At 37.8% G+C, this 18,492-nt stretch overlaps 1 protein-coding gene across 1 annotated transcript in view; it reads left to right on the forward strand.

Moving 5' to 3' along the window:
- GRIN2D (glutamate ionotropic receptor NMDA type subunit 2D) overlaps positions 1-18,492 on the forward strand; it is a 420,255-nt gene that overhangs the window by 173,738 nt on the left and 228,025 nt on the right. Inside the window, exon 6 of the mRNA XM_063436111.1 lies at positions 3,559-3,712. Within this exon, the coding sequence (XP_063292181.1) occupies positions 3,559-3,712 (154 nt within the window). The remainder of the gene's footprint in view (positions 1-3,558; positions 3,713-18,492) is intronic.

An 18,492-nucleotide genomic window follows, 5' to 3' on the forward strand; every position in this document is an offset into this window, starting at 1 on the left:
CATCAATTTGAATGAGAATGACATCAATTTGAGACTCACAAGTGAAATTGGGGGCAAGAGTTTAAATTTCTTGGACATTACCATTACGTTGACAGATGATGGACACCTGAAGTCCACACTCTTCCGTAAACCAACAGCCACTAATAACCTACTGAACTGGGAGAGCTATCACCCTCCACCCCTTAAGAGGGGTATTCCCACTGGACAATATATATGTCTTCGACGTAATTGCTCGACTATAGAGGATTTCAAATCAAAAGCAAAATCTTTACGAAGCCAATTTAAACAAAAAGGCTATCCAAATAAATGCATAAAATACGCATGCAAAAGTGCACTACTAGCCGATCGTAAAGATCTACTTTCTGAGACGTCTAATTTAAAATCATCACAAGAAGTGATCAGGTGCATAGGGAATTTTGATGCTGGCTGGCACCCAATCATGAGAATACTGGAAAGATTCTGGCCCCTTTTGCACCAAGATCCCCATCTACATAAAGTGATCACACCCCACGCCTCAGTCACTGCAAGGAGAGGACGTAAATTTAAAGACATGCTTGTCCCTAGACACCTCAAAAATACACCTAAAAATCCAACCTGGCTAAAGTCCCCAGTAGTAGGTACTTACCAGTGTGGTAGGTGCAAAGCGTGTAATTTCATACGCCGTCCCTCCAAGACCTTTACAAACTCTTCCTCTTCACAGGAGTTTGACGTAAATACCTTCTTCAACTGTCAATCGAAAGGTCTAGTCTATTTACTCACCTGTTCCTGTAAGAAACTTTATGTGGGGAAAACTTCCCGCGTATTTAAACTGAGAATAAGAGAACATGTGAACTCGGTAAATCCGAGAAGAATGACTGAGACACCAGTCTCGAAACACCTTAAACTACACCACAGTGGATCCCTTGATGGGATTCGATTCTGCGGTATAGAAAATGTGACCCTGGGGCCAAGGGGTGGTGACTTAGACAAAAAGCTCCTACAAAGAGAGAGCTTTTGGATCTATAAATTGAAAACACTATCACCCTTTGGTCTCAATGAGGGTTTCTCATATACGTCCTTTATATCGGATTAACCTGATCTAATCCCTGCAGAAGTTGGATGAAGAACTATTCATTCACCTGTAAATTTGTAAATATGTATATATGCCTGATACACCGAATCTCTGCTACTTAGCGCTTGTAGCAACATTTTTCATGTTTTGTATATATTTGTTTATACGATTCATTATTTATTATTATTATATTTATCACATTCACTCTTTATTATTTACCTTTTTCAAAATAGGACTGCGACTCATGAAGGAGGTTGTCCAGCTAGCTCTATAAATATCGGGGCATTGTACCGTTTTATCACCTAATACACTTGGTGGTTATACATATTATATATAACCTCCATTATATTGGATATATTATATATGGCTAGTGGTTATATTAAAGTTAGTCTTAGCACCCCCTCTGAGTATGCATATGTATCCTACTCATCAAAATCCCCCCCCCCCCTCGCCTTTCTTGTTACATTGGAGCTATTATGTTAAGTATTCAGGACCCCTGTGTCTGTATGGCACAGTGATCCTATCTGGGGATGCCTGTATGTGATAGGAGTTGCTATATTTTTAGAAGTTCGCTAGATATTAGCGGGATAACTCCGCCCCTAGAGGTGGGACATTGTAATATAGTCCTTTCTGGACATCACTCATCCAAGCTTCTAGGGTTAAATCTGTATGTAGCCCATTTCGTATTAGCAACCAATCAGCTTCCGTGTGGTTGCGACCACGTGGGCTACTGACGTCACAGATCTGTCATTCTGGGATCACGTGTCTCCACACATCAGCATCACCTGGAGCCAAAGCGATCAACGGACAGGATTGGTGAAGGGTAGGTAGTCCTTTTTGGCGCCACTCATATTTAAGTGAGGCTGGACGATCATTGAATTGGCCCCTGACGAAGGTGCAACTTACCACGCACCTGAAACGCGCGTCGGGCGTTTTTGTCTCTGGTTTCAAATCATGGCTTTTTGGACAATCCTTGCTCCATGTACTGTGTAGCATGATTATGATTTGATAACCCTATACTATCTCTTTATTTTCTTTTACCACTATCTCTATCTAGCTAGTTTAACAGGGAGAGAGGCTTGATAATCTACATTATTAGTTCATTTTGAACTGATTTTCTTATCTCTAATTCCTCCCCCTACTTCTCTCTATATTTTATATGCTGCATGTCTGGTATTTGACAACTGGGATATATGGAATCTTTTTATTTGTTTACTCTCTTTTTTGTTGTACCTCAGGAACCTATCTCTCATATTACCCATTTTGAGGGATATAGAGTGTGTGTGCCTAACCAGTACATTGTATTTGGAGTTTCTACTCCTTTGGATTCCTACCAGTTTTCTGGACATAGTCTGTGTGGATATATTAAGGGTTTCTGCTGGGATTGATATCTATTGATAAGCCTCACTCCAATAAAGCTTTATTCTAAGAGTATCTCTCCCTCTAAAGATTCAGCAGTTAGGGTTTTTCCCCCCTTATATCCATTTGGAGAGTCAGAGGTTTTTGTATATACTTTATTTTTTTGTATTTCTTTGGGTCCTTATGACCTTACACTATGCTGTGGTGTAGGTAGCACATACACATATATCTACTTTCTTACTGATTTCTACATTGCTACATTTATACCCAGGGATGCAGAGGGTCTCATATTTTGTCTTAAGTTGAGACCTTTGTAGCATCGTCCCTTTCCTTGTATTGAAATTGAAATATAAGCAAATAAATTAACACAGCATAATATTACTACTAAAAAAAACCCACAAATAAGCAAAACAAATGTGGGTACATGGGCCATGATATTGTGCCAAAGTACGGTAGGCATCCCATGTACCAAGTAACTGGTTGATTTATCTGTCTCAAAGTCTGCTTAAAATTCCCAGCTTGGCACAGTGCTCTGTCATAAATGTCACCCTCCCTTTGTCACCCCTGAGCTTCCTTAGATTATTATTATTATTATTATGATGTTATTATTTATATAGCGCCATCAAATTCCACAGCGCTTTACAATGGGTGGACGAACAGACATGTAGTTGTAACCAGACAAGTCTATCTGTATATCTACTATATTTAAAAACGCACTGAGTACTGTTCTGCTTGTATTGTGTGCCCTGCAGAATGAAATATTTTACAGAATTAAAGAGACACAAAGTTTTTCCTATAATTCTTAGGCTTACCACTCTGCCCTCCAGAAAAAGAATGTGTGTGTTTCTAAACTTCTGAAATAATTCTTCCCCACATATAGACTTGTAGGGCACTGCCCTAGTGGCCCTATTGACAAGCCTCCACTGTAACTGTTAATAGTTTTGTTACTAATTTAAAGAAACACTCCACTGGATTTATTTTTTGTATTTATTTTATTTATGGCACATTCATGAAACTACTGAAATTGCTACTGAAATTTACAAGTTGATAATTATAGCTATAGCTCAACTTTAAGAATAATAAGATGTCATCAAAAACTCATCTTGCGATCAAAAATGGTCATCCTTTCTACTTCTCTTTTCTCTTAGGTGTTTTACCAGAGGGCAGATATGGCCATTGGCTCACTGACCATAAATGAAGAGCGATCAGAGATCATTGACTTCTCAGTGCCATTTGTGGAGACAGGAATCAGTGTAATGGTATCTAGGAGCAATGGGACGGTTTCTCCATCTGCCTTTCTAGGTAATATTGTGTGTGGTTTTTTTTTCATATTTAAATATATGTTTATGTATATATGTATATGCTGAACAATATAGGTATATAATAGCACTGTGCTACAGGAAAACAATGTCACTGAGAGGTTGCCTCTAGAATGTCTCCGTAACCTCAAGATGACATTGTTTTCCCCTAATATACACTTTTTCCATTATGTATCATTTAAATTTTACTATATGTTTAGGTTAGGTTCAGTGTAAGTGTTAGATTACTGTAGGAGTTAACGTTAGCATTAGTGTAATATACTGGCCTACGTTTAGTAGTATTTCTAAGGTAGTGTAGGGGTTAGCGTTCAAGTGATAATGTAGAATAATGCAGTGTATTAGGGTAGTGTAGAGGTTAAGGATGAGTCTTTACTGTAAGAGCAACACTGGGGACATTAATGTCCCTGGTCTGCCTGAAATTAGTTGGAGTTATAATATTGGGCTGCAGCTGACAAAGCATTAAAATGGCAGCAGATGCCTCTCAGCAGTGTAACTCCTATTCATCTCTGGTAAACAAGGATATGAATTACCTAGTTTTGTCTGCATGGACAATATCGTCATCCATGTAGTATGGAATTCCAAAATATGATTTAACTGTTGAATTAATGGGCAAATCATGTAAATACAGTATCTCACAAAAGTGAATACACCCCTCACATTTTTTGTAAATATTTTTTTTTCATGTGGCACCACTGAAGAAATGACACTCTGCTACAATGTATAGTAGTAACTGTACAGCCTGTATAACAGTGTAAATTTGATGTCCTCTCAAAATAACTCAACACACAGCAATTTAATGTCTAAACCATTGGCAACAAAAGTGAGTACACCCCTAAGCGGAAATGTTCAAATTGGGCCAAATTAGTAATTTTCCCTCCCCGGTGTCATGTAACTCGTTAGTGTTACAAGGTCTCAGGTGCGAATGGAGAGCAGGTGTGTTAAATTTGGTGTTATCGCTCTCACACTCTCTCATACTGGTCACTGGAAGTTCACCACATGGCAAAAAACTCTCTGAGGATCTGAAACAAATAATTTTTGCTCTACATAAAGATAGCATAGGCTATAAGAATATTGCCAAGATCCTGAAACTGAACTGCAGCACGGTGGGCAAGACCATACAATGGTTTCACAGGATAGGTTCCACTCAGAGCAGGCCTCGCCATGGTTGACCAAAGAAGTTGAGTGCACATGCTCAGCGTCATATTCAGAGGCTGTCTTTGGGAAATAGATGTATGAGTGCTGCCAGCATTGCTGCAGAAGTTGAAGGGGTGGGGGGTCATCCTGTCAGTGCTCAGACCATACGCCGCATACTGCATCAAATTGGTCTGCATGGCTGACGTCCCAGAAGGAAGCCTCTACTAAAGATGATGCAGAAGAAAGCCCGCAAACAGTTTGCTGAAGACAAGCAGACTAAGGACATGGATTACTGGAACTATGTCCTGTGGTCCGATGAGACCAAGATAAACTTATTTGGTTCAGATGGTGTCAAGCGTGTGTGGCGGCTACCAAGTGAGAAGTACAAAGACAAGTGTGTCTTGCCTAAAGCCAAGCATGGTGGGGAGAGTGTCATGGTCTGGGCCTGCATGAGTGCTGCCAGCACTGGGGAGCTACAGTTCATGTACTGTGACATACTGAAGCAGGGCATGATCTCCTTCCTTTGTAGACTAGGCCGCAGGGCAGTATTCCAACATGGTAACGACCCTAAACACACCTCCAAGACAACCACTGCCTTGCTAAAGAAGTTGAAGATAAAGGTAATGGACTGGCCAAACATGTCTTCAGACCTAAACCCTACTGAGCATCTGTGGAGCATCCTCAAACAGAAGGCGGGGGAGCGTAAGATCGCTAACATCCACCAGCTCCATGATGTCGTCATGGAGGAGTGGAAGAGGACTACAGTAGCCACCTGTAAAGCTCTAGTTAAGGCAGTGCTGGAAAATAATGGTGGCCACACAAAATATTGACACTTGGGCCCAATTTGGACATTTCCACTTAGGGGTGTACTTTGGTTGCCAACTGTTTAGACATTAATAGCTGTGTGTTGAGTTATTTTGAGGGGACAGCAAATTTACACTGTTATACAGCCTGTACACTTACACTTTACATTGTAGTAGAGTGTAATTTCTTCAGTGTTGTCACATGAAAAGATATAATAAAATATTTACAAAAATGTGAGGGGTGTACTCACTTTTGTGAGATACTGTATGTATATGTGTATCTATATATGTAATAAAAACTTTTACTTTTTGCCTTCCAAGTCTGTGACCATATTAATGGGAGTACAAAAACAATTACTTTACAATTAAAATTATTGCTGATCGCTGATTTAGTTTTGTATACCGTTATTGTTGATAATAATCATATACCATAAATATCAATAATGCATTTCATGCTAGTAGATAGAATCCTGTAATGTGAATGTTATAGTGTTACTGAAACAATAAAAGAACTGATGAAGCACTTTGGCAGATTCGATAGAACAGTCATACAATGCTGTATTGATTATTGTAAAGCTTTTTAGATGAAAGGTCATCCGGTAGTGAAGAAAATATCTTGTCAATACAGCCACAGCTTGATGTACAGTGAAAACTAGTGGATGATGCTATGTAAGCAATAAAATAAATGAATACAAATGATGATAAGGACTAGTGAGTGAATCAAATGCATAATACTTCACAGATATGGCATAAATACTTTATCGATGTTACGACTTTATTGAGAAAAATTATCATTTGAAACTAATGGTATCAAATTACTTCCATTTGAAATGAGAAAAACAAAATAGTTATCTAGAAACATGCAATGACAGAAACAAAATATAGGGCCTAGCCCATAAACAAAGATTTGGGTAACTTATCCAGCTATTGCTAGGAGGCTTGAAGTGAACCTGTGATGGAACAATTACTTACCTTAAATTGCCCAATGCACATTGAAACACATACCACAAAGAAAAGTGGTGTATTCAATGTAAATATTTGATATATACTCACCTCACCGCTGTTCCAGCACTGCCATCTTCAGATCTTTGTGGGAGTTACTCTTTTTGTAACACCCATCTCCAGTCCATCCTCTGCTCTTCCTGATATCTATTTTTTATTTTTATATATATATTCTAGTTGACGTTTCAGTCCCTGTTTGGTACCTTCCTCAGGACCATTCCTCAGTCACGAACCGGGAAGTAAAAGTCGACTATATCATGTCTCACACAGTAATGGGAACCCTTCCTAAAGGGAGCAATAAAGAATCTTTACTTTGAAAGACCCTGAGTGCAGCCACGTCTTTGCTTGTTTTGTATCGTGTGAGCCAAGGACTGGCACCGTCAAACTAAACTGTGATTTCAGCAGGAGTGCAAGGGCTTTACAAAGATGCCACAAAGAGGAACAGTGTATAAACATGATTTCACTTTATTTATTCCTCTAGTTAGGATGAAAATAATACTACATTTTTACCCCTTTTGTTAATAGTGAGCATTTAGCTAAATCCCAAAGAGCGTACTGGGGTGGTAACTACTGACAAACATAAAAATATGGTTCATCTTCTATGTAAATTAGTGTGACATACTCTAGACAACGTAACTTAGTCACGGATCTGGCCTAAAGATAACATGGAATATATATCCACACGTTTCCATTCTGTAGTTCTAGTCTACATTAATTTAGACTGCATTACGCTGCTAGCTTTTAACCTCTATGCTTTCTTGCCTGGCTTATCTGAATTGTAGACAGTCACGGAAATGTGTGTTTATTTCTAAATAATGTCATTGTGACAGGGGAAACATACTCCCCAAGGGTTTTGATTTTAATAATTTTCTCCACCCAAGAACATACTTGTCAATTGAATACACAAGCTCGATTCAAGCTGCAATTCTTTGGGGAATTATATATGTCAATTACACGTTTGTGACTCATACACAAATATCTGGATTGTTTTATTTTAGAAGTTATTCATTTATAAAGTTTTTTACTAGGAAGAATAGAAGTGTGTCCCGTGCAGAATGAAAAATACAATTACAATTTTACATAGTAAAATAAGAAAAACACACAAACAATGACTTTTATGAGACTGAGGTGTGGTTGTAGACTCAGAGAGACCGTTTAGTGATTTGAAATATTTTGTGTTAACCTCCCTAGCGGTATTCCCGAGCGTGACTCGGGGTTAATTTTTGCTGCCAGAAGCGGTAACCCCGAGTCACGCTCGGGGTAGATAACTCCGAGTCTCCTTACCTTCTCCTTGCGATCCAGCGATGTCCCCGCTGTGATTGCCGGTGAGATCCCCGGCGGATGCCTCCATCTGCCCTCCCGGATCCGTCTCTGTGAGCCGCAGAGGCTCATGGGGGCGGAACTGGGCGGGTAATTCAAATGCATAAAAGTTTAAAAGTGACACACACACAAAGTTAGGTGATACAGTGAAATCCTGTCAGATTACATTGTATCACCTCAGATTTGACACAGTATCACCTCAGATCATCCTACACTGCCCTGCCTGCCCTTTTTGCTGTAATTTCTGCCCATAAAATATTTTTTTTACCATGGCATCAAAGCGTCACTTTAGCATCTCCAAAGCGGGTTTGGATCAGATGAGTGACAGCGGCAGCGACACAGAGCCCCTCGCAGAATTGAGCGACGGCGATAGCGATTCGTGGCAAGATTCGTCATCCGACTCTGACAGTGACCAGAGTAGTGGCGACAGCGACGATTCTGCACCCGAGCTCAGTGATGTGCGCACTTGGTGCCTTATTGATTGCGGTATGGATGAGGTACCGCCGCCAAGATTTCCGTTTACTGGATCACCTGGGATGAAGGTAGACGTTGAGCACAATGATCCTTTGGCATACCTAAAATTATTTCTCACAGATGACGTCATTGAAAAGATTGTCACGGAGACAAATCGCTACAACGAGCAGCAATCAGCTACTCTGCATAGCAAGTTTTCCAGGAACAGAAAATGGAAACCGGTGACTAAAGAGGACATCTGGAAGTTTCTGGGGCTAATACTTCTTCAGGGGGTGGTGGGGAAACCCCAGCAGAAATGGTACTGGACTACCAATAAATTGCTGGCAACCCCATTTTTTGGCACCATCATGTCCGAGTACCGATTTTCCCTCATAATGAAGAATTTGCACTTCACCAACAACGAGGAATTTGACGAAGCCACACATCCAGCGCCAAAACTCAAGAAGATCTGGGAAGTATACCAAATGATCCTAAAAAAATTCCAGCAGGCCTATGTGCCAGATAGAGACATCAGCATTGATGAAAGTCTGATGGCTTACAAGGGACGCCTCAGCTGGATTCAATACATCGCATCCAAGAGAGCACGGTTTGGAATAAAATCCTATATGCTCTGCGAGTGTGCCACTGGCTATATATGGAATTCCATCATATACACTGGTAAAGGAACACAATTCAACCCCAGGTACAGCGGCTATGGGATGGCAACGTCATCAGTCCTTACACTGCTTGAGCCATTGCTGAATCAGGGGTATTGTGTGACAACGGACAACTTTTACACATCGCCTGAGCTGTACGAGTTTCTGATAAAACACAAGACTGATGGATATGGAACCGTTAGGGCCAACCGACGTGACCTGCCATCTATGTTTGCCAAGAAAAAACTGAAAACAGGAGAAATGGTTGCCTGGCAGAAAGGAAAGATGATGGCAATGCGTTGGCGTGACAAAAAAGAAGTATGCCTAATGAGTACAGTGCATAACACCTCCACTGCCATGGTCCACACAAGAGGTGGGAAAGATGTCATGAAGCCACAACTTGTGATTGACTACAACAACACCATGGGAGGAGTTGATAGAGCTGATCAGGCGATGACATTTTATCCGGCTATGCGGAAACAACAACAAAAAATATTACAAAAAAATCTTCAGGCATCTACTGGAACAATGCCTCTGGAATGCCTATATACTGCACAAAGGAAAGAGCCTCTTGTTCATTCTGACTTTATCTGGAAGGTGGCGGAGTCATGCTGTTGACGTTTTCAACCCAGAACGCCTGACTGGTCGTCACTTTATGGATTACATCCCGCCAACCGCAAAAAAGACAGCACCTACAAGGATGTGCGTAGTTTGCTGCTCAAAGCGAGATAGCAATGGAAAAAAAATCCGAAAGGAAACCAGATTCCATTGCCCTGATTGTGATGTCGGTCTATGTGCCGTCCCATGTTTCAAAATTTACCACACCCAGGATGTTTACTGAATTTTCTTTGTTTGACAAATTTCATTATTTATTACATTATTGAATAAAATTGTATTATTTATTAGATTATAATTCATGATTTTATGTTTCAAACTTTATCACATCTGAGAGTACTTTTGGTCAGGTTTAAGAAAGTAATTACTGGCCTACAATACATAACACCAAATTTCCATGCAAAAAAATGGTACCGCTTTTGGTACAAAATTCCTGACATAATCATACCGCCAGGGAGGTTAAAGAAGATTATTCTGGGTACTTCCACCCATCCATGGTTAAGAATGTGTCTAAAGAATAGGTGTTCTGACCTCATTTAGTGCTTGCTCTGTTCTTTTTTTTCTTTTTCTTCAATTCTACTCTTTTGATCTGAATATGTTGCATTGTAATTTTGTATACAAATGGATCTTCCATCATTCTTCTTGACATAACTACATATACATATGGCAGTTAAAATATTTTTCACAAGAGAAAATCTTAAGGAATCAAGATTCGGAATCATATATTTCTCTTTCAAAGCATGTGACAGATTACTGTATCCTTCTTCGTTACATGTCACTGCCACTCTACTAGCTAATTCAATCACACAGGCCATTCATCATCTTTCTTATTAGAGAAACCTATTAAAATGGGGTGGAAGGGTGGGAGGTAAAGAAAAAAAAAGCTCTTACGTGAATCCTTAATTCTAAAAAAGGAAAAACAGAGAAAAGGATCAGCATAAAGTTTGTATCTCCTTTTGGTATATTAATGTTGCTCTCATAGAATAAACAGAAACAAGCAAAATGGAAATGGAATATAATAATTCTAAAAGAGCAATGCTTAATTGTATCCCTCTAATTTTTGAACGTGCTTTGAATGTTCTTTGTGTCTTTTTGTCAGCATGATAAATAAAAAAAGAAGCAGAAATAGCTAGACTGTCTTTATTCATTATATAATTAATTCTATCTAGACACAGAGATATCGGTTAATTAGTTTTAGTGAAAAAAATAAAAAGGTAAAGCAGACACGTCGGTTGTTATTGGAACCTTCAGTGGCTGCAGAGGCAGAAGAGGGTAATCTTTTGTTTGGAATGTAGAATTTATCTGTGCATAAGTTGTCCTAACTAGGTCTTCTCTCCCAATTCCTTTCCTTTTATGTATATATCAATTTGAATGTATTGTGTACATTATATACAAACTAGTGTCTGCAACTCACTGTAACTCTGTCTCCTACACTCTAGTGCAGTGCTTCTCAACCCTCTACTCAAGGCACACCTAACATTCCAGGATTTAGGGATTACTCGGGTGTGTGTAAAATGTTTATATTGTTTTTAGTTTTTTTGTTGTTTTTTTTTTTTTTTAAAACACCTTAGACATATCCGGGTAATCCCTAAACCTTGGCCTATTAGGTGTGCCTTGAGGAGAGGGTTGTGCAGCACTGCTATAGTATATGCCTTTTTGTTTATAATTTTCAATCTGTCCTACGTTTCTTAGCCTTGTGCGCTAATGTGTGCAAAAATAACAAGGTGTAGGGATTTTGCTGGATTTATATTCTAGACTTAAGTGCAAAAATTTTACATTTGCTTTTTCTCTAGTTGGTCAACATTGATGTGTGTATGGTATATGTAAGTTTGGCCATAGGTTTAGTGCCTTAATTTCTGTGTGTTAGCAAACAGCTACTGGTGGCCATCATCTGAAAAAAAAATAATATATATATATGTGTGTGTGTGCTTTTGTCATGAATTCATACTTCTATCACATGATAATCTTACCACTAAAACATAATTTGAAAAATACAAAAAAAATAATAAAAAATTAAAAATGATGTTTTCATTTCAAAATGTTGAACTTCACAGTTATTGTGTTTGTTTGCTATGGGTAGATAGGTTAATCAAATGTGTGCATGTACAGAGCAAATGGAAACAGTATGGAATCTCTTCATCATCAAGATGTTTCAGATTTATATAAAATATAAGCATCATACACACAACTTCTAAAGGACCTCTACAAGTAATTTTATCCATGGCCAAAACAAGGATTTCTGGCTGTATGGGCAGAACTCTTTGCACAAGATATATTTTGCTGCCTCTCCCACCTTTCAATCCCATTATTCACATTTCTCACACTCTTCACCTTGAGTAATTTCCTTTATGTATTTATCCTTTGGGATTTCTAGGGATAGCTTTTGTTAACCTCTTTGCACTAGGCAAGAGGCTGGTGTTAAGTTTTGTGGATTAACTGCAGCCAGTGATGGTTAACGACAGGGTTGCAAACCAGTTGGAGACAAATTGATATGTAGACATCAGTGGCTCCTATAAGAAATTATGGAAGTCATTAGCCAATACATAGTAATTGGCTTTCAGTAGTGGCAGCTGGTAAGTCTTTGTTGCCACATGTGAAGTTTGGCAGTCATAGGCAGTTGGCTGTTGCTGGAGCCGAGATATGATGTAATTCCAGCCACGGCAACAGTAAAGAGCAGCAAGGAGCTAGGAAATCAGTACTACAGAGACTGATACCATCTGCATCCCACTGAAATCCAGGGATGAGGTTCCATTCCAGCTATCACTGTCAAGTTAATAACTTGATGCCTTGTTGTTTTAAAAAAAATAAAATAAAATTGTACCATTGTATTATTCATAAAAATGGTGTGTGTTTGTGTGTGTGTGTGTCTGTGTGTATGGATGTAATTAGGAGTGTGTATATGAATCGTTATGTGTATATGAGTCAATGTCTGTGTATATGAATGTATGTGTGTGCATGAATGTAAGTACTTGTGAATATAGATGTGCATGAATATGTGCATACGGAAGTCAGTATGTATGTGTACTTTTACTAACAAAAGGGGTTTAGGAGTGGTGCAGAGGGAGACAAAAATGTTTATATTTTTTTTACAGTTCGGGGGAGGGCAAAATACTTTTCTGCCCGAGGTGCCATGTAAACCTAAATACACATTTTGCCTTGTGAGCCAGTGGACCAGCCTCCCTGCAACAATGATTTCTAGGGGTAATAAAATAAAACATAAACATGCACCATAATAATTAACTTATCTTATGCCGAGTTTTCATAAGAGCAATATTTAAGATGAACCATTACAGGTTCTTTTTTTTAAAAGCTGTTTTTGTAACTGAAAAAAAATTGTTCAGCCGTTTCAATTGATGCTGCAGTATAAGGATCTGAGTGTTCAATATAAATTAAGTTTAGTATGGCTGAACTATTACACTGAGATGTGTATTTCATTTCTAATAAAGTGCATTTTTATTGATAGTGTGAAGCAGCAAAACCTGTTTATTATTTTCAAATGGAATTTGCAAGCGGGTTGATATCAATCACAATTACATAATAATACTGTAATCATGCACAAAACAAAAGATAATTAATTTTGGAGAATTCCCAATATTTTGTTACTATTTAACTTTGCTTTGAGTCTTGCAAAGCATGTGGGTCCTGAATACATTAATATTTGATATGCATTTTAAAGGGTGTGTAAACTTCATGTTTTTTTTGGTAAAGGTAAGAGATGTCAAGTGTCCCTAAGAGGTTAATTTAACAGATGGTAGATGAAGATTAAAGATTGAATGAAAGGATTGATCATAACTGTGTGCAGCCAAATGTAAGCAAAATCTCTCACCTACTGGTCACACATAAATTGTACATACTTTCCAAAATTAAAATCTGACATGTATGCAATTCTGCACATTTTGGTTCCTTTACTGAAAAACAGACTGCAATGAATTAAAAAACAAATTGTAAAATTTAGACAAAATTTATTTTTTTATTTGGAAAAATTATCCAACTCCAGCTATAGGAACAGCTTGCCTTTTTAGCCTGAATTTTGCAAATATTTTTTCAATTCACAATAGTTCAAAATAGGGGGTTAAGATTGGATTCTCCACCTGCCTTCCAGCCAGCACCCATATTGCTGCACCACCCTACCACCCTGCTACAGCCACCTCTAGCTCCCTTACAATTGGAATACTTAATGTAGCAAACCAATTGTTCCTGTTGTTATGGAGGCAGCAGGCAATTATGGTTTGAGAGGATGGAGGAACTCTGTTCTGTTGATCTGTCTGTTAATTTCAATGCAATAGACAAATGTACCTCTTACACCAAGAAATGGTCACATTAGTTCCTAACCACCAACACAGCAGACTTTCAAAGTCTGCTTTAATCTCTTCGAATAAGATGCGGAGGCCTCTCTCCACTTTCTTTCCTTGGCATTCACTATCACCCTCTCATTCACACCCTTACTTACATACCTTCCACGACAGGCTAATTCCCAACCATATTCCCCCTAGAATCTTCCTTACCCCCACCCTATCCCTCCTTTGGTCCAGCTAATGCACTTCATTAGTAGATCTTACCTTCCTGCTCACAGGAGATTCTTGGGCTATGGAATATGTGGTGGCATCCTGGCAGTCCAGAGGGGAACAGTGCTTCATTTCGAGGTAGCCACCACACCAACTTGCAACATTATACTATGACTGCTAGCCAAGTTAGTTTTGTCTATAATTTTAGGCAAGGAACCTGTGAGTCTTGAACTCTACTATTATTGCATATTACTTTTCGTCCCTGCGCAGCCAACCTGTTGCTACAATAACGGACCTGTGAGTCCAATTGTGTACATGTTGTTCATATGTTTCTTGCATGACTAAAGAAAACTAAATAAAATATATTTACAAAAAAATATATATATATTTATATATAATAATAATAATAATATTTATATGAACAAAGCCAATTACTATTGGTCAGCCATACACATCATAAACATGTTTTTTTTCTTGCTAAGAGTTGTACGATATGCACCATATGACCGTGCTGAATTAGGGACTAAATGGAAATGGAGTTAAACAATTATACTGGGTCTATACATTTTCAAAGCAAATAGATTCCGTCTTCACAAGCAGTCTTAGAGAAATACCCTGGAAAAGCGAGCAATATACATGGTCACAGCATGTCCTATGAGTCATGGTGCACATAGAATCCAATCTGTAATAGGGTAATAGGACAGAAAATGCTTCTGTCCTATGTGAATATAATTACTCCACTCCTACGTGTAATAGGTCTATGGCACCTTTAGACCCCTATAAATGTTAATCAGGCTCATATTAGAAACCGATTAGTATACACCGTGCCAGGACTATGTTTGAGCTTAGGTTTTATGGACTTAGAATTTTATTTTACTACTGTAAGTAATACTGTTTCTTGATTTCTATGGAACAACACTAACACACTTTTATTTGATAACATTGCAGCTAAATGTTTTATGTTTTATAGGTATAAATTATAAATTTGTGGAGAACATTGAGATATCCACATTGTGACAACTGCATACATATTTAATTGCAGATGTGAATATTTTACTCTTAGCTAAATATTAGTTTATAATATTTGACCATTCACGATGTTGCATAATACCAATATGTAGGTATATATAGGTTGTGTTACAGGATTGTATGAGTTGATTGTCTGCAAGACCTTCCTGTGTCTGTGCTTGATTATATGCTGTAAAATCCCATTTACAGGTTTTACAGAGCTGTCAGGTCAAAGTAACAGGCAAGTAACAATTCATGATAACTTAAGAAAAATGTCGGCACTGATCAAGCCGTTAAATTAAGTACAGCGGGACAGTGATGGCTTATCTTGGCACCCCAGATGTTTGTGAACTAGATTTCCCATGATGCTCAGCCAGCACCTGTGGTTCCAAGGTCATCATTCACTGTCAGAGGATTTTACATACTGTGTTATATAAAAATGTGGAAATTAGCATAAAGGGAAGAATAATAAGTCACAAAGAGGAAAGGGATTATGTATTATCAAAAAAAGGCGAGAATTACATATAATAAAATGTGACAAAGTAGTTTAATGAATAAAATAAAAAGATAATACCCAACTCAGGAAATAGAACAAGCTGGCATAATGGAGACAGAGTTCCTCTATTTAAATGTTTGAAGACATGCTTGGAACTGGATTCTTGTCAGATAATCTCCCCCTTACGATTTGACATATATTGGCCCTGGATTGTACAACGTTTGCTGCAGCTTTATAAAGCCTGCCCTTAATGTCCTTGTTAGTGATTTTAAAAATCTATTCCTTTTATTTGTACAAGTAGGATCTATTGAAAGAGTGAAATGTTTAAGTCCATCATGATGCTGGATGTTTTTTTTTTTTTTTTTTTTGCCAACTGTATATTATTGCAATTTTTATGCCAAGCATTTTGCTTAGCTGCTATCCTACTTGAGACAGTAGACAGTAGACATGTGTATTGTGAAAAAAAAACTGTTAGGCTTATTAGTTTAGCTTTGATTCGTTCTAATTTTATTTTGAGAATAGAGGTTTGACATTCGGCCACGAGGTGTTTCAGTTTAGATACATTTCATGCATTTAAAGGGACACTATAGTCACCTGAACAACTTTAGCTCAATGAAGCAGTTTTGGTGTATAGAACATGCCCCTGCAGCCTCACTGCTCAATCCTCTGCCATTTAGGAGTTAAATCCCTTTGTTTATGAACCCTAGTCACACCTCCCTGCATGTGACTTGCACAGCCTTCCATAAACACTTCCTGTAAAGAAAGCCCTATTTAGGCTTTCTTTATTGCAAGTTCTGTTTAATTAAGATTTTTTTATCCCCTGATATGTTAATAGCTTGCTAGACCCTGCAAGAGCCTCCTGTATGTGATTAAAGTTCAATTTAGAGATTGAGATACAATTATTTTAGGTAAATTAAATCTGTTTGAAAGTAAAACCAGTATTTTTTTCATGCGGGCTCAGTCAATCATAGCCAGGGGAGGTGTGGCTAGGGCTGCATAAACAGAAACAAAGTGATTTAACTCCTAAATGGCAGTGAATTGAGCAGTGAAATTGCAGGGGAATGATCTCTACACTAAAACTGCTTTATTTACCTAAAGTAATTTAGGTGACCATAGTGTTCCTTTAATCATTTTGGGAAAAACTAATTAGATGAACCAAAAGGGTCTGAACTTTATTGTCAATTAGTGTACTGCAAAATATATACATAACATGAATATTATATATGCATAGTACATGCGGTACATAGCAGAGCTACTCGAGCTCTTCACTCAGTAAGGGCACTTCTTCTTGCTCTGAGCTATTTTGTACAGAATATACTACACTATATTTTGTTATATTCTTTCTCTTTTATATATACAACTACTACTGAGACTACTTCTACCTCAGAGATCACATTAAGGCACTACACCCTCTGTCTACCATACACATTCTCTTTTGCGCAGAACAGAGAAACTCTGGTTTGAGCTGCCTTCAATTATATGTGCTAGAACCCCTTTACTGTAAATATTTCACAATAAATACTTGTTGGTTTAAACTCTTTGTTGGTTTAACCTCCTGGTTTTGAACTACTACTCTAAGTGAGCAAGCTTAGAGAGTTGGTTGTGGGTTTATATATGTATACAAAAGTTCACATAGGTGGAAATTAAAGGACAACTCCTCTACTTAACTCAGCAGCAGCACACAGGGGAAAAATGCTTTTTAATCCTTTCAAGTTGAGCAGATTTACTGAATAACATATATAATAACTATATATTTTCATATATATAAATGAATAACAAAGTTATGGATATATTTTGCTCTACAATTATTCGGACGAACCACTCCTTTTGTTTGTTCGAATAATTTATCCCAGATTTATTGCATGGGTGAAATTTGTCCAAACTGAGACACCCCATGACGAATTTAGGTCCTCAACATTTTTTTTCCTCTCTCATATGAATCGATTTGGCCATACCATTTTCTTCCCACTGTACAGAAGTCTTATGTTTATAAAGAAGCTGGTGCCACATGAGACATATATTAGAAACGTTTAACGATAAATACAACCACAGAAAAAAATATAGTACACCAAATGCAATCATTTTCTAGAACAGAAAGTATTTGTCAAAGATATGCGGGATGCGGTTCATTGTAAAGTCTTTCAAATATAGAATGTACACAGCCCTTCCTTTGTGGATGGCTGAGTCCATTGTTAAAATTCTGATCTCTTCAAGCTGTGTGCCTGTTTTTGTTATACTTGCCCATCTTTTTAAATAAAAAAGGAATGAAATTAAATTAAACCCCAGCTGGCTTGTGAGAAAAAGAAAGAGAATTAAAAAAACAAAATCAACATACTTAAAAATACATTCTTGACTGGCAAGAACAGACACGCAGAAAGACAATTATGGAAAAAATGGAATTAACTTTAAAAAGTACTAGGTCATAAAAATCACATGGTATATGTGCGTTGTGGTTTTTTTTGTTTCTTTGTGTTGTGATTTAAATATACTTAATAGTTTTCAAGTGTAAGGATGCAGCACAACATTACACAATTATTAACAATTTTTTCTACTGCCAATGGCAGAAGTGCCATACATTGTACGGGGTTGAAGCAAAGATTTCACTCCCACCAGCGGGTATCACTGTATATACATGCAATGGGTACCAGTAATAGAAATGCCTACACGTTCCAATGCATGTTTGACTATTTAAAGGTTATACCTTTAAAAAGTTATAATATTGATTATCAGATGATGCAGAATTATTTATTAAATACATGATTTGAATTAGT

The sequence above is a fragment of the Pelobates fuscus genome, chromosome 11 (assembly GCF_036172605.1).
Source record: "Pelobates fuscus isolate aPelFus1 chromosome 11, aPelFus1.pri, whole genome shotgun sequence".
NCBI lineage: Eukaryota > Metazoa > Chordata > Amphibia > Anura > Pelobatidae > Pelobates > Pelobates fuscus.